Source organism: Choristoneura fumiferana, chromosome 25, assembly GCF_025370935.1.
Source record: "Choristoneura fumiferana chromosome 25, NRCan_CFum_1, whole genome shotgun sequence".
Taxonomy (NCBI): domain Eukaryota; kingdom Metazoa; phylum Arthropoda; class Insecta; order Lepidoptera; family Tortricidae; genus Choristoneura; species Choristoneura fumiferana.
Genome location: NC_133496.1, coordinates 12,032,019 through 12,054,322, shown reverse-complemented (window position 1 = coordinate 12,054,322; position 22,304 = coordinate 12,032,019). Strand labels below are relative to the sequence as shown.

The window sequence follows — 22,304 nt, the reverse complement described above, 5'->3', positions numbered from 1 at the left end:
TCCTTTCAGGTTAAAGATTTCTGCATGAATTTGGACAAGGCGCACCAGGAACACATAATCATGACGATGATCCTACCCCAGATCAAAGACTTGGTCTGTGATCCCAATCAGCACGTCAAGTCAGCGCTCGCGTCCGTCATCATGGGCCTGAGTCCCATTGTAGGCCGGCAGAACACCATCGACCACCTCCTCCCCTTATTCCTCACCCAGCTTAAAGATGAATGCCCAGAAGTCCGTCTCAATATCATCTCTAACCTGGAATGTGTCAACGAAGTCATCGGGATCCAGCAGTTGGTGCAATCACTCCTCCCGGCCATAGTAGACCTCGCTGAAGACACGAAATGGCGCGTACGTCTGGCCATTATCGAACATATGCCTCTCCTCGCTGGCCAATTGGGTCAGGACTTCTTCGATGAGAAACTTACCGGACTCTGCATGTCTTGGCTGATAGACCATGTTTATGCTATTCGTGAAGCAGCTACACTGAATTTGAAGAAGCTGGTCGAGCAATACGGACCACAGTGGGCGGAGACTAATGTCATACCCAAAGTACTGGCCATGTCCCGCGAACAGAATTATCTCCACAGAATGACTTACCTCTTCTGCATAAACGTTCTTTCTGAAGTATGCGGCAAGGATATTACTACCAGAGTACTGCTGCCTACAGTCTTGTCTATGGCCGATGACAATGTTGCCAACGTTAGGTTCAATGTTGCCAAGACGCTCCAAAAAATGGCGCCGTTCCTCGACCAAGCTGTCATTCAGCCACAAGTGAAACCCGTTTTGGAGAAATTAAATGTGGACCCTGATGTTGATGTGAAATATTTCGCTTCCGAAGCTATTGTAGGTATTGCTGGTTAGTTTGGATACTTTTAAGTTAGCCGTTAAATTTAAAGCTGGTGTATTCTAATTATCTGCAACGTAAGTTGTGTATTAGATGTAGCTTTAAAATTTAACTGGCTTCGCATTTAGGAAATAGTCACATAAAACTTAATCTTAATTAGTATTTATTCTACTAATTCCCAGTTATAATGAGATTAGATCTACATCCGGTGAATAAGTACTGTTTTTACAAAATTATATAACTTCCTAGCAAACAATAACAGGTTACTTTGGATATTTCATAGCATTTACGTTGCACTTGGTAATGAAATTGTTATTAAATAATATTAAAAATAATAAAGCCATGAATCCAACATTATTGTTTTATTATGAGGGACAGAATGACCATTAACGCATTCACTGCCACCTGACTCCACACAGATGCCACCGACGCACATGTACGTTCAAGATGTATGAATAATTATGACAGCGGCAATGGGTGAAGTTCCGAAAACGCATATATGCGTCGGTGGCAGTGAATGCGTATTAAAGTTTTTATGCTCTAGTGCATAAAGTAAAATCTTCGTCTAAGACCAAGGTAATTAGGTGTAAAGTTGTAAACAGCCACAAACAAAGTTATTAATTTTTTTTTTTATAATTTTTAATTACATAACACTAAAAATAAATCAATAAACCTAAAAAATTATAAAGCGGTGTAAAACACGGGCATTAAACCCTTTTATGTCCTGACACAGATGTGCCCAATTAAAGGCTATCTTTTTTTTACCAGCAGAATTTGTGCTTATTAAAACCGAGACTAGAATTCAGTACTTTTTATAGTTCCAACATACGATACCGGCTTGGATGGCTATATGAATGTCTTGGGTAAAATGGCTCGTTTTATCACAAAACACAGATAGTTCAGAAGTCAATCTCCATACAAGTGCGCTCGAGCCAACGCACACATAGACACTGCTCACAGACACGATATCTCGGCGCGGTTGGGACCAGTGCGAGCGGGAGTGCCATGCGCTTTAGACACGCGTCTGTGAACTTTTTTGTGCAATAATGCCTACAACAAATCTATTTGTTTTGTTCAAATAGACGAGACGGCATCACATTTAACCGTCAGTTACACTAATCAATGGGCGGTGAAACAGCCCACTAAAACTGGCGAAAAATCGTCACTACTTTTAAAAAAACTCGTAGTTCAAAATAGATAATTTTTCTGAGTTAACTTTATAGACATTACATCAAGGTTCAATTTTGTTGACATATTGATTTTAGATACGAGATTTTTTCAAAGTAGTGACGAAATAATCATTGGACTGCAGTCTGTAATGGACGAACTAAGAACGCAAATTGAATTCCTAAGTCATCTGACTATACCAAAAATCTGGCCCTCAAATGTATGCAAAAATAGGTAATTTTGTATGTAGAGTGGGAGTTTCTCGTCACATCCATGATTAAAGCGCGTTTTTACCTTTCCTCGTTGTTTTTTAGGTCTACATGAAATAAAAAAACAAGGAACTTCTATATTCTTTATATTTCCATTCAAAAAAACAACAGTATCCTAATTCACCTGCAGTTTGAACTCTGGCCGCACATGCGTTTGGAATGTAACCTCGGTTACGGGTCGGCGTCGTTGTATATTTACATACATAATATAATTTGTCACTCCACAAAATGCTGTAAGACAAGCCGGAAATATATCACAAAAGTGCATCGTAGTAACATTTGATTTCGATTAAATATATTTTAAATATTTTTTCCACTATTTGTGCACATAATTTACTATATTTAATTATTTGTCGTTTAACCGGTATACAAATCAAGGAATAAATAAAGAAGTCTATTCAAAATATAGTATATTGCATGTACTATTACGAGCCTACTTGGAATTATGTACACGAGACGGCAACAGTTAAGCACGCCATTATTCATGGCTATATAACCTTACCATAGACAACTTTAAATAGCAACAAGTTAGTTATAATTTCTGTAACTCGATCGTACGGTAAGTAGTACACATCACGTAAACTATTAACAACTTACTAGTAAACAATATAATATTATTATCTTACAAGACAATGTGACACGACATTTTAACTTGAAAACACGATTCAAAAATAATAGCAGACGTTAAACATTACAAAAAAAAATACGTTCCTCATGCATTATACGCATCACCACATTCCGCAGAAAAATACGTCTGAGAGCTGTCAATTTGGCATTTGGTCGTTCCCGCTCTTTCGGAAACGTCAAGTTGACAGACAAATTAAAATGGCGGGTCACAGGGGGATGGAGTTTAGTGGCGCGAGTCACGGGGGTAGAACTCGGCGAGGATGGACGCGGGGATACGCTTGAGCATCTCCTTGGGGAAGATACGGAGCAGCTGCCAGCCGATGTCGAGGGACTCGAATACTGTGCGGTTCTCGTAGTTACCCTGCGAAAGAGAACAACGTAATTATTTTTACACTAGACTAACCAGACACTAGTTTTAATAACAAAGAAAATTATAAAAATAATTCGCCGAAATGTATGCAAATACAAATACAAATAACTTTATTTTTATTTTTTATTTATCTTTATTTATGTACACAAATAACTTCCCAACGACGACACCAAATTGTATTATTATTTTTTGGTCTATTCATTATTGTCAGGACAAGCAAACAAGGCGAAGCAAGGGCTACGAATTAAAACTAGAACGTGGTGAAGAAGCAGGCAACCGCTAGTTAAATATACATTTCGATTTCGAGCAGTTCACATAGACACTTATCTTCATTTGTTCGCCGAATTAATTATTTTAAGCAAAAGAGATGCAATTAGTATCCCGCATGATCGACAGAGATACATGAAGTGCCAGCGTTAGGTCAAAAATCATACGAAAATAGTGTTTTTCCTTACTATTTTCAATACATTTAACTTCAACAATTAATTGGAAAAGTATCCTCAATGTCAATGACAATAAGTATCATTGTTTCTTTTTCGAAGGGTTTGCCAGTTGACTTGCTTGTTCAAGTACTTGGAGAGTGCTGATGATGTTAAAGGCTGGAAAGGGGGGCCCGAGAATTGCGGGCCAGGTTCTCCGACATAGTCAATTCGACCCCGGTCACAACCAAACAGTCGACACAAGAAACTCAAGTTACCTGCGTGATGAAGTTCTTCTCGAACTTGGTCAGGAACTCTAGGTAGAGCAAGTCGTCGGGGGTCAACGCCTCCTCACCCACCACGGCCTTCATCGCCTGCACGTCCTTGCCGATGGCGTAACACGCGTACTGCGAACAAGACGAGCTCAGATTATAAAAGCGAGTCTTTCGGATGGCCTAGAAGCGAGATATTTCTAACAAAAACATAAAAATTATGGCTACTTTTACATGCTTTTATGTATTTAGTTTCACCTGTCCCGATGTCTGTCTGTAATCAAATCTTGCAAGTTAAATTCGACCAACTTCTAGTAGTTGGATTGACTTGAAATTTGGTATACTTATGTAAATTGCGTGACAGTACAATAATCTGGTAGTGACATCCTGTTAGTCCGACCAGGATCGTCTCCACAGGACGGAACTCTACAACGGTTAATGGCATCGACTTGAAACTTGGTATGTAAATGTAGTTTGGGTTACAATATAAAGTAAATTCAACAAACAACCTTACCAAAAACTTATTTGCTGACTACTCGCATGGTCATCTAACCTACATAATATTCCAATTTTCAAGTCAATCCGACCAGTAGAAATTATATAAAATGGACTTCCTAGATTTGACCAAAACACATCTATATGCAGATTTCAATATAGTGTTAACATAATTTCGTACGCCAATTGGCATAACATGGTGACACTACAATATTGATGTTTAACCCTTTGACCATTATTTTTTTAAAGCAATGAATCGAGAACTTTAACGATACGCACAGCATGAATGATTTTTTTTATGATTTTTGAGAAAGAGAAATGAATATATTATTGCAGGGTTTCCGAATTATGAGACGGCAATATGTTTGCCGCTATCAGCCAAGGGCATTAAGTGACAAAACCGTCATGTCAGTTTGCCGGGGAACTACGGGTGGCACGACGTATCTAAAATAAATAAATTAAAAACCAATAGATGATAAGAAATAATTAAAACCTTTATTTAACTTAAAACTGAATTCTTTCAAATAAATGACCGGGCAAGAGCATATCGGGCCATTTGAAGTATTGAATTAAGCTATTGCTCCATATATAAATCAATAACAATTGTAGCCTAACCCACCCTTTCCTTTAATAAACACCAGACACTTAACGGATAGTGGCAAATATATTGCCGTCTTCATTTTTTTAAATTATCAAATAACAGATTTTTTTTCTTTAAACTTTATATCGCCAATCTTGTCTCTGAAAGTAGAGAATTGTGACTATCGGATAACTCCAGCAAACAAAATTTTATTTACAAACATTTTTGTTCAATTGTAAGGAATAGTTAAAAATCTAAGTTCAGGCCTAAGAATCATCATTTAACATGGGTTGGAATAACGTTTATCTGCTATTCTTTTTTTTCGTAAATTGGTACGAGTATGTTCTCTTATGCGAACCAAAAGTTATATTAACTAACAACACGTTCATTGAGAAAAAAATAAAATATCTGAGTCGTATGACGGCAAATATCTTGCCGTTACCCACTAAAGGGTTAACAAATAAAATACTTTGACTTGTTTATGTGGACTGTGTCAAGAAAAAGTTACTGTCCTGTGATGTATTGACTCACCAGCTGGTTGGAGACGTCGGAGTGGTCCTTACGGGTCATGCCCTCGCCGATGGCGGACTTCATGAGACGGGACAGCGACGGCAGCACGTTCACCGGCGGGTAGATCTGCCTGTTGTGCAGCTGACGATCCACGTAGATCTGGACGGGAGGGAAGATAGTTTATATTTTTTTTATTCTTCTCTCTAGGGATAGGCGAAGGAATGTTGTCCATACAACCATTGTTAGGTTTAGAAATCTGCAGAACTACGTATTTTAAATACACAGGGCAAATGGACTGGGTATTTGATACCATCAATCAATTGATGTATAAGCTGTGTAATTGAGATTCCTGTACTTATTGTAGATTATGTATGGTTCTGGTAACCATCTGGTAACAATCGTTGTATTGTTACAAAACTACAACTGCAAAATAAAAATAGAGTGCTGTTTTCATAGTATGTAGTTATATAGATATAATTTAATAATATTGTAAATCTGTTTAAAAAATATACCTCATTGAGTTTATTGCCGGATTCTTCTCAACAGAGGTTTTTCCGAACCGGTGGTAGTTTTTTTTTTTGACATTCATAAGTGCTTGTTTTAAGCCTAAATTGAATAAAGATATTTTGACTTTGACTTTGATAGATGTGGTTTCAAAAATCGTTCTCCTGTGATGCTTAAAATTTGGTATAGTATAGTTTGAAACCCTGGGAAGGCTATAGGATAGTTTTTATCCAGGAAAATTATTCCAGAGGCCAATTTGTCGATAGTTTTTACACGTGCAGAAACAGAATACAATTTACCACTTGCCAGTGAAAACTAGACCACTTCTTATATAAACAGGCTTCCAGCCAATTTTCGTAGCTTTTAAAGGCTTGGCTGAAGTGCAAGTAAGGAGTCTTGCCAATTTAGTGCAGCAAATTGTCGAATTACAAGTCGTATCGCGCGAAATATCAACTGAAGGCACTTATTAAGTCTCGAATATATTTTTATGTATTTTTGAAACTAATAAGCTTTAAAGTAATTTAGTAACACTTTTTAAATCATAGATTACAGGAAAACCAAAGGCAAACTTATTGTTTAATGAAAATGGATTTCTTAAGAATTGGGAGACAGAAAAAGATGTTCATGATCATAAAATAACCCTCCTTCGCGCAGTTGGGTAGAAAAAGATAATTAATTATCTCCATATTGTGCGTATACTCGAGGAAACTTGCTACGCCTTAGTCCACGTTTGTACTGGATAGAATTAAGAACATCTTGTCAATATCATGGTTGCAATGAATAAACGAAACCATACTTATATTATAAATGCGAAAGTGTGTGTTTGTATGTTTGTCCGTCTGAACCGAGCGAAGGAACGACGTGATTTTTGGCATAGAGATAGTTTATGGGCCAGAGAGTGACATAGGCTACTTTTTTCCATAGAAATGCAGTTCCCGAGGGAACAGCGCGCGATAACCGAATCCCACGCGGGCAAAAGCTAGCATGAATATACATATGAAACTAAGTCACATGACTTACGAAATTTACGACTAGGGAACCTTTTTGGAATCAATTCTACGATAATTTCTTTAAATATCATCATGACACTTGAGTCTGGTACAGCCAAGTTCATAAACTAGTGAGCACTCTATTTTTAACGGCATAGAAGCGTGTTCAGCAGGGCTACTACGAAATTCGAAAATCGAAGTTCGTATCGTACCGTCCCGCCGACGCTCATATTATAATACGAGAGTGAGAGGGACGGTGCGATACGAACTTCGATTTTCGAATTTCGCAGTAGCCCTGCAGATTTTTTAATAAAATTATTGCTCACAAGTTTATGAGCTCGACAGTACGTCATTCAATTTCTACAACTGCAACATCGCGACTATTTTCTAAAGCAATTTTTAAAACGCTCTCACCTGTCCCTCAGTGATGTATCCGGTCAAATCGGGAATGGGATGGGTGATGTCGTCGTTAGGCATAGTCAGAATGGGGATCTGGGTGATGGAGCCGTTGCGGCCCTCCACACGCCCGGCGCGCTCGTAGATGGTGGCCAAATCCGTGTACATGTAACCTGGGGGTCACAAACGAATTAACATTATGTCAACATAAGTGTACGCCGCTGGTTCGTGTTCTGCAATGGCGGATTACGTTTCTGGATCAGGCGCGGATCCAGCCCTCAAAAAAGGTTGTGGTCACAGCCACCTAAAAATCGGGCAAGTGCGAGTCGGAGTGCGAACTCGCTCGTCAACCATCATGACATGGCTCATAACAACTTTTGAATTTGATTACTTCAGGGGAAACAATAATGTACCTACAACTAGGAATGTACGCGCAATAATGTACGACTTGATAATCCAAAGCATGATTGCTTCCAATTATCATGCCGTACATTATCATGGTCGTGCATTATCAGGGCGTACAAAATATTGCGCGCGCTGTAATGTACGTAGTGATAATGTACGACGTGATAATCTGAATACAATCAATTTGAATGAATAGACATTTTTCGTCGCAGATCGAGCGAGATCGATATAGTCGGAGCAGAACCCACCCGGGCGGGTTAGGTTGAAGCCTCGCGCGCGCCGCTCTCGCCCTTCGTTAGGTATTTTTTTTTATTTCAATCACGGAACCTGAATCTAATAAAGATGTTTGGACTTGACTTGATGCCGATATGTTTGTATGTAGATGTGCGTCGATAAATGACGATTTGAGGTTTTATGTGATGATAACCTAACCTACTGCAATTTATAAGATGACATTTCAAAAAAATCCGAATACAGCACTGTTGTATGTATTTTGTGGCAAATAACTATGGGAATCAAAGTGATTCGTTCCCAATAAGCAGCGTTTCTGATAAGCCGTATATCTCTTTCCGTGGAAGTCGTAGAAGGCATCCAAAGGTCTAAGAACTAAACGGAGCGTCTCTTTCTCAAGGGATACTCTGAAAAGGGATGGCGCGCTAAACCTAGGCTAACCGCATTGTGCGTTCTTTCACTAAGAATTTAAGAGTGAGCAGCCCTATTACTAATTTCGAACTCAGGACTCAACTGCGGTGTGGAACCACAAAATTTTTCTAAGTCGTCAAGAAGATTTGCAACCAATTTTCAACTGACGGCCACAGCCACCCTGTCAAGAGTTACGAGTAGGCTAACCGTGCGGTTTGAGCTCGCCGTCTCTTTCTCAAATGACCATTGAAGAGAGACGGCCAGCTAAACCCGGGCGGCTAACGGCATAGTGCGTTCGCAGCCTTGGAAGAATTAGGTTCTGTCAAGACCCCTTACCTGGGAAACCACGTCGGCCGGGCACCTCCTCGCGGGCGGCGGACACCTCACGCAGAGCCTCCGCGTACGAAGACATGTCGGTCAAGATGACCAGCACGTGTTTCTGGGAACATCACACATTATTAGACCGATTACATCAGGGATAGGGAAAACATAGGTTTCCTCTTGTGTAATAATTTAAACTTCTCCATTTTGCTCTTTGTTTGGTCACAGCTTCAAAGGAAGCCATTATATTTTGCCACATAATATAATCATAATAATATAATAAATCGTTTATTTCGATAACAAAAGAATTTTTACAAACAGCGGTTGAGACCTCCTAGTAGGTAAAAAATACCTGTATCAGGAGCCCTCGCTCCTCCAATAATAGTACATTATAACAGTGTTTATCTTAGACTAGTTTAAAGTATTTAAACGATTTCAATTTACAGTATGTATAACTATAATGTAACTAACTATAAGTAATTGCGTATTGCTTTTGATATAATTATTATCTTTGTGTAGATCTTAACTGATTATGTGTGTGTGTGTGTGTGTGTGTGTGTGTGTGTGTGTGCGCGCGCGTGTGTGTGTGTAAATGAGCGCGAAATAAATGTAAAGAAAACATAAATGTTTCTTAATAAAATTTCTATTTTATCTCCAGTCGAAAAATTTCAATAAGGCATTTTTCACAATGACTTTGGCCTTATGGCATCATGGGTGGCGAGTGCTGGAGGGTTAATATTCGAGCGTTTTAACCGTTTGGTATAAACGTCATCCAGTGTTCATTAGCGCAAGGGAAGGAGAAGTCGTAATAATTGTGATAACGCCAGATTAAGAATCGGTATTGCCAATTAATTGTCTTTAGTTTTCATAAAACGTACCCTGAGCATCGTCTCTTTTAATAATACTTGCCGAAACGGTGGAGGAAAAAAACCGCCACAAAAACACTGTATATTTACCCTAGACATGAGTATGAGTACAGTCGAACCAATTGATCCCTGACCCACCGTAGAACTTTCTCACAGTAAGCGTCATAACGAATTCCCTGGTCAAGCAACGCGATGTCACTCTGACTTTTTCTACGAAAAGTTTCCACAGTGGGTCACCATTCAGTTGGTTCGATAGTACAGCAGAGTCACCTCGCACTGGTAAGCCAAGAACTCGGCAGCAGTGAGCGCCAGACGGGGCGTGATGATTCTCTCGATGGTGGGGTCGTTGGCGAGGTTAAGGAACAGGCACACGTTCTCCATGGAGCCGTTCTCCTCGAAGTCCTGCTTGAAGAACCGGGCCGTCTCCATGTTGACGCCCATGGCGCGAACACGATCGCGAAGTTGTCTTCATGGTCGTCCAACACCGACTTGCCGGCTTGCTGGAAAAAAAAACATCACTTTAAAACCGCATCCATAAAAAGTTATAGCTAAATAAATAGGCTCTAAAGCCCTAAAAAAGCCCTTAGTTATTTTTTCAAAAAACAAAAAAAAAAGATTAAGCCACTAAAAATTCCCCCTTAAAAAAACTGTACAAAAAAAGTCTTCCTTTCTAATTATACGCCCATCATTTTACAAGTGAATTTGATTTCATTTACAGCGCCATACAGATGATAAGCATACATCGGGGTTTTCGGTGCGGGAATGATTTCAGGAAGAGTAGATATAAACAGAGGGTTAGTCTGAAAGAAATCTTATTATGCCTAATGAAAAACTACCTCTCTGCGAAATGTATACGCACTATAATACAATTTTATCTTAACTCATTTAGGGGGTACTTTAACTTTACTATCAAGCCTCATAAGATAATAATAAAAATAACATTAAAAATTACATGCAGTAATAGTAGTTGACGCGATTTTCGTAACAAAATACATATTAATATTTTTCTATATTTGGAACAGTCAAGCTACGGCGTCTTTCTGTAAATATCCATTTCAACGAACTAAACGATCTTTCTACGTCGGTAATTGCAATAGGCGCGAGTAGGGACTTAAGAACGGATCATATCTTAATGACTGATCTTATTCATTTATATAAATATTATGTTTTCATGTTTTTTTTTTCTATTAATTATTCGATAGGCAGAAACCTACCACAGTGCATTCTTTTTTTTTTATGTCAATACCTACTCTTTGGCTAATGTCAAACATTCCCGCACCGAAAATCCGAATGATGATGAGCATACCTTGACCAGACCGGCCTGTCTACAGATTTGCGCGGCAATCTCGTTGTGGGGCAGACCGGCGGCGGAGAAGATGGGGATCTTCTGGCCACGGGCGATGGAGTTCATCACATCGATAGCGGAGATACCTGCATAAAGAGTTGGCACACATTTTTTTTTCCAAATAATAGTTTTTCGGTTGCGTTGGACGGTATTCCCCGAACAAAGAGTTTTTTTTTTTTTTAAGTGTCCAACTAAAGGCCTCCGCTGACTCGCGCGGGTGCGCGGCTTGGTGCGTCCAATACGTTAGTTACGTTTGTTAGTTCAATATGTTTCAACCACAGACCTTAAAAGCCGTGGTGGCCTAGTGGTTTGACTTATCGCCTCTCAAGCAGACGGTCGTGGGTTCAAACGCCGGCTCGCACCGCACCTCAGAGTTTATCGAAATTCATGTGCGGAATTACATTTGAAATTTACCACGAGCTTTGCGGTGAAGGAAAACATCGTTCGAAGGAAACCTGCACAAACCTGTGGAGCAATTCAATGGTGCGTGTGAAGTTCCCAATCCGCAATGGGCCGCGTGGGAACTATGGCCCAAGCCCTCTTGTTCTGAGTGGAGGCATGTGCCCAGCAGTGGGACGTATATAGGCTGGGATGATGACAGACCTTATATCGAGATAGACGAAAACAGCGTTTCAAACTGTATGAGAACCTAGCGTGTCGAATTTTTCGTACCTACGATGACGTCACGAGCGAGATTTAGTGACGGGAAATCAAGACCGCACGTACCAATTCAAAGCCGTGCCGCCGCGACTCGAGCGGCAGCTTTTTCAAAGCGCATCGCGCATTTAGGTCGGACAAAACTTTAACCGTGAATCAAACTTTTTACCTACACGCAAGGTAGGTAAACTCTTAAGGTCAATCTCGATATAAGGTCTGTGGTTTCAACAGAGCAAAGACCCGCCTCACGCAGCGCTGCTCCATTAGATGACATGAAAGAAGCACGCCGCGCCAAGCCAAGCCGTGCACCCGCGCGAGTTAGCGGAGGCCCTAAGGCTGCGTTTCCACCAGAGATGTGCGAGGATGCAGCGCGAGGAATGTGTTTATCGTGAATCAATTGAAACGCTTCATATACCTATCCTCGCAAAGGGCAACTCTCTTAGAAACAGCTCAGCGGAGCCAGGTTTTTGTATATACTAAGGATGTGTGCAAGGAAAATGTTGCGAAGGTTGAATCAAACTAGCACTGACCTGTCTGGATCATCTCCTCGGGGTAGATACGGGACCAGGGGTTGATGGGCTGGCCCTGGATGTCGAGGAAATCCTCGGCCAGGATCGGGGGGCCCTTGTCGATGGGCTTGCCGGAACCGTTGAATACACGACCTGTGGGGGTTAGGAAAGGATAGGTTTATATGAAGGTGCTAATAGACTTGAGCATTTACTTGTATGTCAACTCATGGCTATTAATAAAAAGAAAGACAATACAACTGCAGTCGGAAGGGGTTGCTTCAATCATTTTCCCAAAATCGTTATTTCCTAGTAGCAAATTTTCCGTTCGCATTTTTCCCGAATGCTTTTTTACAGTCTTATTTTCACAATCGCGTTTTTACCCAATCTTAATCGGCACCAGAAACATAGGTAGGTTTAGGTTATGTTAAGTTTGCATTGGCCTAATGGACCAAAACTACATAAAAGTAGGAGCTCCGCGCCAGCGGAGCTCCGTCGACGATGTTTCTGTGTCGATTAAAATTGGGGAAAAACATGATTGTGAAAATAAGATTCAATAAAAAAGCTTCAGTAAAATTCAGTAAACTTTCGCTACTACGAAATAACGATTTTGGGAAAATGATGTAACAAATTTTCGTGAGGCACTGACCGAGCATGTCCTCAGAGACGGGCGTCCGCAGAATGTCGCCGGTGAACTCGCAGAGCGTGTTCTTGGCGTCGATGCCGGAGGTGCCCTCGAACACCTGGACCACGGCCTTGGAGCCGCTGACTTCCAGCACCTGGGGGCATGGAGACGGTCACAAGCTGCTGCACATTTATTCATTTTCACGCTCAGGCAACTCCATGGGAATCTAGTTGTTACCACGCTACTGAAGTGAACATTAACTTGCAATGTTGCTGTTTGTGCCACCCCGCTTTTTTCCTATGTCACAAACCGCCTGACCCTCCCTCCCCCCCATCCCGGCCCCCTAAATGTGTGACGCAATTTGTGGACCTATAAAGAGGCGCTTAGGGTGTCCGCCCTTGAAAGATTGGAAAACACTGTCCTAGTTAGTTGACAACAGAACCAAACATACGTGTTTATTGATACGAAACTCACTGTGCGTACATTCAACGTCGCATGTCATTATCTACTCAAGTCTGCGATTCGTTAAAACCATAATAGGGCGTGTTATATCATACATGTATACCCGACAGGCCTCAGTGGTAAGTTCCGTTGAACATTTAGTTGCAGGCCTTTCAATTTAGCACAGATGTTTTTACGCAACATGAATGAAGACAATTAGGTACCTATGTAATTTTCGGAAATTTCCATGGTATTTTTCGTTTGTTACTCTATGAAACTAAAACGGTTGGATACTTTGGATAGATTTGAATGTAAGGTATGTAGATGGACATCTGGAACAACATTATAATGCAATTTTTCCCCGATATTCCCACGCGATCGGATTAAAATCTTACAATTTCAACCACAAAGATTAGAGACATGGAATTTGGCGCGGACGTTTTAAATGCAACGTAAATAAAATTCACGATGTAATTTTTGTTTCCCACAAGAATTTAGCGAAAACCCGAAACATCAAATCAGCTGCCAGATCCTGTACTGTAATACCTGACTAAGGATATTTTTAAAGCTAGTCGTATTTTCAATCATTACAATGGAAATTGTGACGTATTATGAAATCAATAATAAGGTTCAATTTCCAACAATGCATGTGGTCGCTAAGTATAATGAGAAATAAATTAGACAGACTTATTTATGCTCATGTTTGCACTAAAGCGCTTATCACCATAAGTCTTCCCCTTCACGCTGAGGATGTCACAAAATGTTGTATGTATGAGTGAAAGATGAGTGATGTTCATATTGTTTAGTGATATTCTCATAGGGGTGTCATTAATTGATTCTCTGCGGCTTATATTAATGGGAAATTGATGACCTCATTGTAATGCAATTAAGTTTCTATTGAACACTAGTTTGTCTGTGAAGCATTTACAACTTTCATATCCTAGTAATATTATTATAAACGTAAAATTGCGAATGTGTTTTGTGCGGGTGCGTGTGTTACTCTTTCATCATAATGCGGCTGAACGGATTTTGATAAAATTTGATATTTCATGTAAATATGACTGGATCTCTAGAATATATTTGAATATACTTGAGTTTCTTGCCGGATTCTTCTCAACAGAGGTTTTTCCGAACCGGTGGTAGATTTTTTTTGGTCATTCATAAGTGCTTGTTATAGCCAAAAATTGAATAAAGATATTTTGACTTTGACTTTGACTTTATAACAATATTTTACTTTGTATCCTGATATTCCCATGAAATCGGGATTTGTACATGTTATATTATCTTAACTGCTAAATCTAGGCTTGAAATGGGTTTTCTTCATTCAATACTAGCTGGTGCCCGCGGCTTCGCCCCTGGTGTAGTTTTTTTTTTAATTTTCTAAATCTTCTTTTAAGGCCCTGATCGACGCGCGGTTAAAACCGCGGTTTTGCGGCTCGTACGTCGATCACCCACTTTATAAGAACCTTCTCCTGACAATAGCAAACACAACAAAGAAATAATTAGTGAAATCGGTCCAGACGCGTGATGCCGTGACCAAAGGAAATAGGGATTCATTTTTACCCGACTGCAAGGAGTGGTATTGTTTTTATATAGGTATTAAATAAAAAAGATAAATGAAAGCCATATTTAATTTTTGGAAATTCCCACAGGAATTTCAATACAACTTCTGAATTAAATGGTATAGTCATTGTATGGCACACGCGAGCGAAGTCGCGGGTAGTCTTGTTTAAAATATACAAATTGCCAGGGCCGGATTTAGAGGTCTGGAGGCCTTGGGGCAACCAAGGAGTGGAGCCCCAAAAAAAAAAGGGTCCTAAATAATGTCCAAATAAAATGAGGGTCATTTGAGATTTTGATATTTTACTGATAGCCTGGTTGAAGTGAACAAATATAGATTAATAGTTGTTTACTAGTGTTTACTCATTGGAACTTGACAAAAAAATCCGAAGTCTCTGTCGTGGGGGCCCCTCTTAAAATCCGGCTCTGTAAATTGCAATCTTTAAATTAAGACTCTAATGAGAAACAGACAATTAATTATCCTCCATTCTATCTCCTTGATAAGGAACCATGTATTGGTTCAAAACATTTAGGGCATATGTTATTATCATGTGAGTAACCTATACATTTTATTTTAATAATTATTCAAATTGCAGACAGTAACTTGTAGTTATGTGCTAAAACCAAAGAATTAACAGTTATTTACCTGACCAGAGCGGAGGGTGCCATCGGCGAGCTTCAACTGTACGATCTCGGAGAACTTGGGGAACTTCACCTCGTCGAGGATGACCAAGGGACCGTTGACACCCGACACCGTCTTGTATGCTGTAGACATTGTTAAGGTTAACAAACCTTATAAACTGGCAAACTTTGAGTTGCACTTGTATAGTCAACCAAGAAACTCCTTTACCTCCCTACGGTTCAATATCATCATCATCATCATGATCAGGGGTCGGTCAAAAAGTGCCGATGACGTCAAACCACTTATAGGATGATTTCAAATAGTATTTTTAATTTTCATATACAATTATCACATCATTTATCAACCTCTTTATTAAACAATATGAAATTTATTTTATTCACTGATTTTACTATTATTTTGTTACTTCATTAATGCTACTTTGTTACTACATGTCACACGGATGTTTAAATAAAAACATCATCTTGTGTGCAAGATTACGTCATTCGCACTATTTGTCCGACCCCTGATCATGATTATCATCATAACAGCCATAGCCATACCTACCGTTTCTTATATATAACTAAATCTAAATTCTAAGCTTATTTTCTTTATTTTATTTTAATTTTGTAATTTTTATGGACCTGGTCTAAAAATAAAAAAATATCATTATTATTATTAAACCCCTGTAGCTGCCAGAAAAATGTCTGTGGCGCGCCGCAGTCATACGCTGGCGAGTCTGGGCCGTATTATTTCACACTGTTTCAATGGAGCATATATGATGTTGTTTTTAGCAGTTTAGTGATTCAGAGCAGTTTCAGATTATCTGCTCTTATGCTGTGAGGCCCTCATTCTTGCCAAATTTTAGAAACCTGTGCCATACTGTGTGAGCCCTATTGGGTTTGTATTCCTACAGTTATACAAATATAAAATACGTGCGGGTGAGCACGTGAAATGATGGTAATGGGTTTATTTAAATGGTAACCGCTTATGGGGGAGACTGAAAAACAGCATCTGTTAGCCATGAGACTTTGTTCTGCAAGGCGCAGGCATAAGCTGAGTTTTTTTTATAATCTCATATTTTAACGAGTATTTAGTACACTAAACGTGACTATGTCAGCCTCATGGGGAGCCTCAGATACTTGTTACACTCTCCCTTGTACCGAAACCTAGTCTGTGGATGCAAAGGCCTGTCTATAAGCTGAGTTGCTTTCCCTTTTAATAGTTTGATTGTAATATTTGTGATGTGTGATGTACCTATAACTTGTAAACAAAGTATTGAATAAATATCTTTTATTATTATATTATTTTTTTTCACTATCTTTTATTTTAGGATATAGGTTAAGGTATACCGTAGGCGACAGGCTAGCGACCTGTTACTATGGTACCGTTTTTGTCAAAATTAAAACCTAAAATTGCTAAATGTGGCTCCGATGCGGTAATGTTTTGTTATATATGTACTCTGTGGCTCTGCCTACCCCATTTGGGAATGTTTAACTTTGTGTGTTGTGTGTGTATCTTTTATTTTTGTTGACAACCAGATGGTCAAGTGGTTAGCGAACCTGATTATGAAGCTTGAGGTCCCTTGGGACTTGACACCAATCGACCTAGTCCCAAACTAATTACTATTTGTTGTTTGTTCTCGGGTCTTGGGTGTTTAATATTAATATGTATATAAGTATGTATTTATCTATATAAGTATGTTGAGCCATTGCCTAGTGTCCATAGTACAAGCTTTGCTTAATTTGGGACCAGGTCAATTGGTGTCAAGTGTCCCGTGATTTTTCTCTTCTTCTTCAGCGCGTTTTCGCCCACTGTTGGGCATACGCCACTCCAAACTTTCTCCGGTGATTTTGATTTATTTATTATTATTATTATTTTTGCCTGGGTTGATCGTGCCAGCCTTTCCAGGGACCTTCTTGTGTCAGCACTATGTGTTTGATCTGGTCACATCCCACTTAATTGTTTTTTGCATTTGATGAGAGTTGTACAATCACTTTTGTGTAGGTATAGGTTGTAATAAGACTGAAGACCCCATTCATTTTCTTTTGGAATGTGATCAGAATAAGGACATCAGAGACATGTATTTGGATGGTATGGGCTTGTTAAATGGTGTAAATGTAATTCTAAGTCAAGCGCTTTCAGAAGAAGCTGTACTGATTTACAGATTCATTGTACAGGCCTTTGCATCCATAGACATGGTTTTAGTGCAAGGGAGAGCGTAATATCTGTAGTGTGGTGTATATATCTGAGGTTCCCCATGAGGCTAACATAGTCACATTTGGTGTGCTAAAGCCCCGTTAAAATATCAGTTTAAAAAATATATATTATTATTAGTTACTGTAATGAAAGGAAGAAAGAAAAAAAAAAGTTATTTCCACAAAAAAAACACCAAATAATACATTTATTTCCCTTAACCCTTCCCTTCCTGCTGGCATTGCTATACAATCTACTAATCTACTGTATGAAGAAACACTTTCAATAGTTAGTTTCTTTTCATTGCATAAACTTAGAAATCAAATTTTCCCACAGGTCCAACAAACTGCAGACATGATTAAATGATACTTATCAATTTGAACTTGATGCCTCAACATATTGCTAAAAATGAGTCTTAACTCTTAACAAAGTGATTCTGTTAGTTTTTTCTTTTAATATAGGTAACCTAGACAGCCATTTTTGGAGGGTGGTAACATTAAGCAGAATGGGTGCACCCTTCACATTTTCATTGTTAAATGGCTTTACAAATGCTAATGAAATTGTCTGGGTTGTAGAGTTCAACAAAACCAGAATTTCTGTATTGTAATGAAAAAGACATCAGTGAGTCAAAAATTAAATGAATAATAGGATGAACAGCTACAAATCAGCTGTTTAACTAAGGAAACAGAGCAATCTATAGTTTTTTTTTTTTCATAAGATCATAATCACATGATCACTGAAAAATGGAAATTATTGAGATAAAAATCTATGCCTTACATTATTGACTTACATAACTTTTCTTATGTTACTATCCCATCCAAATAATCCCATAGAAAAATTGTATTAAATTAAATGTCAAAGAAAACTTTACATATATATTACATTGAAAGTTAAATGTTTAAAAAACTTAAGCTTTAATTAGAATTAAAATACATCATCACAGTAATTCCAGAAACTTAACTCGTCTGCTTATAAAATCTTCACAAAACGAAATCAAGCATCAAGTCATATGATGCCAATTGGACAGAATCATGCTTATCAAAATTAGCACCTACCACATAGAACATAGAGCCCTCTTCAAAGCCCTTCTTTGTCCTATGACTAGGGGAACAAATTCCAATGGGACGAGATGGTGGGATAAAAGAAAGCGTCGAACGGAAGTCACAAAAGGGAAAAAAACTGGAAACCAAATTACGAATTTATAAGATTTAAGATTTATCTGTAAACGAGATAAGAATCCAAGATATTTCAGTGTCTGCGTAAAGGATAAACTTCGGGACGCAATGAAAACTTAAAAAGGGAAGTTTTAAAGCCAATTATACTAAAACAAATAACAAAATACCACAGTAAGGAACCACCAAAATCAATAATTTTGACGTTCCCGTGATTGACATCCAAGCCATTTGCAATAGGAATATCGATAAATAACTTGTACTTACTCAGACGGGGCTGGGATATGAAGTCCCTGGACACTGCCAAAACATGTTCCTTGTGCGCTTGAGATTGGGAGAGAGTTTTAGCCATTTTGGGTAGAGGCAGTCCGCTCAATAAAACACTAAACTGCGCTGCCCTGTCCGCCTGAAAACTGACGAATGGAAGTATTGTCTATGATCCTTCACGTGCCATCACGTGATCTCATCACAAGATGACGTTACTCTATGTCACTAAAAATAAATAAAATAAATATAGAATTAAATTAGTTTTTTGTTTGATTTATGTAATCTTAGAAATGTTATTCTTTAATGAAATTAATTGAAAAGTCTTGATGAATTTTGCTAAGTATTTTTTATTATTATTTATGAACGCAGCCTATGGTATTATAATGTTGGTATGGAATGATGGTTGCTTTTGTTGGTAAAACTGGTTTCAAACTGGCACATTGTTCAAAAGTCGTAATTCTAACCTGGAATTTAATTATTTTTCCTATTAATTCGCAGTCAAAGAGTATATGTTCGCAGTGCAGAAGGACATATTTCGCAGTTGTTCAAATTAATTAAGTGTCAACCTAGTAAATTACATTACGCATTTCGGGCAAAAAGGTACTCTTAGCACAAAATAATGTAAGCAGTGTTTGTTTTATTTTTTACAAGTTTTTGTAGGTACCCACGTACCATAGAGTAAGATAAATATACCAAAAGGAATAGAGAGCGTACTCAACGCAATTATCTGTCACCCCGTTTGACGCGACGCCATATTGGAAATACTACCGTGCTGCCCTCTGAAAATTGGTGTCAGACGCCGTATATATATATGCATACCTACAAATATAACCATGTCTTTATTAGAGCCCCCGCAGACCGCAGACTATATCGGCCGAGAGTTTAATTAGGCTGTTAATCTGTATAAAGATGTATGCAAGTGCGCATATTATTCGGTTTCGGTCGTTATAGTGTGCGCCTTGTGTGCGCACTTGCATACGTCTTTATACTGATTAAAGAGCCTAACTAAACTATCGGGCAATAAAAAGTCTGCGGTCTGCGGGGGCTCTTACTCGTATAGTTTAGTAGGGATATAAAAAAATAACAAGTTTTACTTATTAGTTTTATTGTGCTTATGTTTTACGTAATATAAATGGGCAGCTTGTTTAATTTCATCCATACCATCCAAATATGTGACTTTTCCTTTAAGAAGGTTGTTTCTATTTTGATCCTCTGCTTTAAAATGTATGCCACATATTCTTTTGTGCTTATACCGCAAGTAGTCTTCTGGGTTTTCCAATTTTTCTCCCATGACATTCACCCAAGCTTTAAATTGCTCAGGAAATTTATCAGGGTTGGGAAATCGATGAAGTGGTATTTCTGCTGGAAAACAAAAATAGTTATAGAAATAGAAATAAGCTTTATTGTATAACTGTGTTTTTACAATGATGGTAGCTTGGAAAACACTGCTTAAACATACTTAAATAGATACATACTTATATGTATCACACCTCCAATCTTCAATATCATTAGTATTTTACACAAATAATATCTGTCCCAACCTGGGATCGAACCCAGGACCTTAAGCTTTGTAGTCAGGTTCTGTTACCACTCGGACATCCTATCGTAAAGTATATTAAATAAGTCGTGTCTAAATAAAACCCCGTTGGCATGGCGCCGTTCTGATCTTACAGGTAATAAATAATCAGTTTCTTTTGCCGGGAAAACATGCAATCAGAGCCCGATTGCATAATAAAATACAAGCTAATAGTATTAGCGATTATGTATTGAAATTCACGAATATTATTAGCTTTTACTTTATTATGCACTTGGGCCCAGGTCTCAATTAGTTCAGCAGGACGAGTATTATAAAAACTAAGCTAAATGATAGAAAAACTAATGTTACTTACCACTATGTTCGCAGCCTAACGCACAACGCATGTTGAATGTCGTAATAATCACAAAATAAAACAAAAACAGCGTCCAAATCGCAAACACAAAAAAAAACAATTCAAAAGCATCCTTTCGCAAAGTAAATCCCGCAACTCATCGAAGAAACTTTCAAGACGAAAGCGAATCTGAACTTGAATAACCGTTTCTATGACGGACGTAGGTATGCAGTCCCTAGACTAGACATTATGATTTCTGTGTTGCTTGCTAACTAAACTATGACAAATAAAGAAAATAGGAAATAATTTTGGAGAATATTTTAAAATAAACACTGTAATTGGTTGGATTTGATAAATGAAAATAATAAAATGCATATTCAGATAGAAGTATAAGTAAAAGAATATATAAAACTAGATAATACTGCACTAACGACATCTATCACCTATACCGACAAAATTTCGAGTCCAAAAAGAGCTGTGGACTACATGATCTCAAGAGATAGCGCTGTAATCGAGTTTCAAAGCTGTCAAAACCAAATGCTCTAACTTGTCTACCCCTGCCACGTACCCAGCATGTACCCAGGTACCTTTAAATGCCGAATTACACGTTAATAACCCCTAGAAGTAGGTCATATTTTGACTTTAGTATTTTATTACATAGATAGGTAATTGAAACTAAATAAAAGATTAAGTATATAAAATACAAATTGCCTAGTTTCATTTCTGTTGAGTCTATTAAAAAGATATTCAAATTCCTTTTATTAGGAAATGCTTCTAAAATTTTGGACTGGAAGTTCACCTACAGTTCTACTATATTTACGAAGGTAGAGTATAAATATAATGATAGTGTAATCTCCAGAATTAAACACTTCAAATGTGCTTACAGAATAAGTATAAACCATGTAACTATTGTTTTTATTTTATTTTTCTGTTCTGCGAGTGTGCTTTTGTGCTAACACAGTGGCGTGCTAAGAATTTTAAATTTTCGTCTAATGTCGTTTACGCAAAACAGAGCCAAGTTCTAATATAGATGTATAGACCACGTGTTTTGCATTGCAGCAGCACGAAAAGTCATATTTAAAAAAAAATGGTCTGATTTTACGTGCGATAAATAGATTTGAGACCTTATTTTTAGGGTTTCATACCTCAAAATCACGCTATTATTTTTATTTGAGCCGCTTGTATCGAGCCACAAGAGAAGTGATAATAGTATGTCGGTCGAGGATAAAATGGGTTCGTGAACAAATAATCCACATCGTTTTTCACTTCGGTTATGAGCAAATTCTTCTACTAATATAGTTTTAAGTACCTATAGTAAATAATTATAGTACTTAATATAATTTTGTATGTATTTATGTGTACCTAATTCATG

At 38.2% G+C, this 22,304-nt stretch overlaps 2 protein-coding genes and 1 long non-coding RNA gene across 3 annotated transcripts in view; 2 read left to right on the top strand and 1 right to left on the bottom strand.

Moving 5' to 3' along the window:
• LOC141442061 (serine/threonine-protein phosphatase PP2A 65 kDa regulatory subunit-like) overlaps positions 1–903 on the top strand; it is a 1,519-nt gene extending 616 nt beyond the window's left edge. The window contains exon 2 of the mRNA XM_074106969.1: positions 10–903. Coding sequence (XP_073963070.1) covers positions 10–861 — 852 coding nt within the window. The 3' untranslated portion in view covers positions 862–903. The remainder of the gene's footprint in view (positions 1–9) is intronic.
• Positions 904–2,349: 1,446 nt separating this feature from the next.
• Positions 2,350–19,226, bottom strand: LOC141442355 (V-type proton ATPase subunit B-like). Its single transcript, XM_074107316.1, is given in 12 exon segments — positions 2,350–3,268; positions 3,975–4,103; positions 5,575–5,712; positions 7,461–7,615; positions 8,826–8,928; positions 9,947–10,122; positions 10,125–10,176; positions 10,983–11,107; positions 12,209–12,340; positions 12,834–12,963; positions 15,457–15,575; positions 19,065–19,226. Coding segments are annotated over 12 exon segments (1,482 nt in total). The 5' UTR covers positions 19,150–19,226; the 3' UTR covers positions 2,350–3,130.
• LOC141442357 (uncharacterized) lies at positions 4,133–5,671 on the top strand. Its single transcript, XR_012452929.1, has 2 exons — positions 4,133–4,681; positions 5,495–5,671. It is a non-coding gene; the product is annotated as an uncharacterized lncRNA (long non-coding RNA).
• Positions 19,227–22,304: the final 3,078 nt, after the last annotated feature.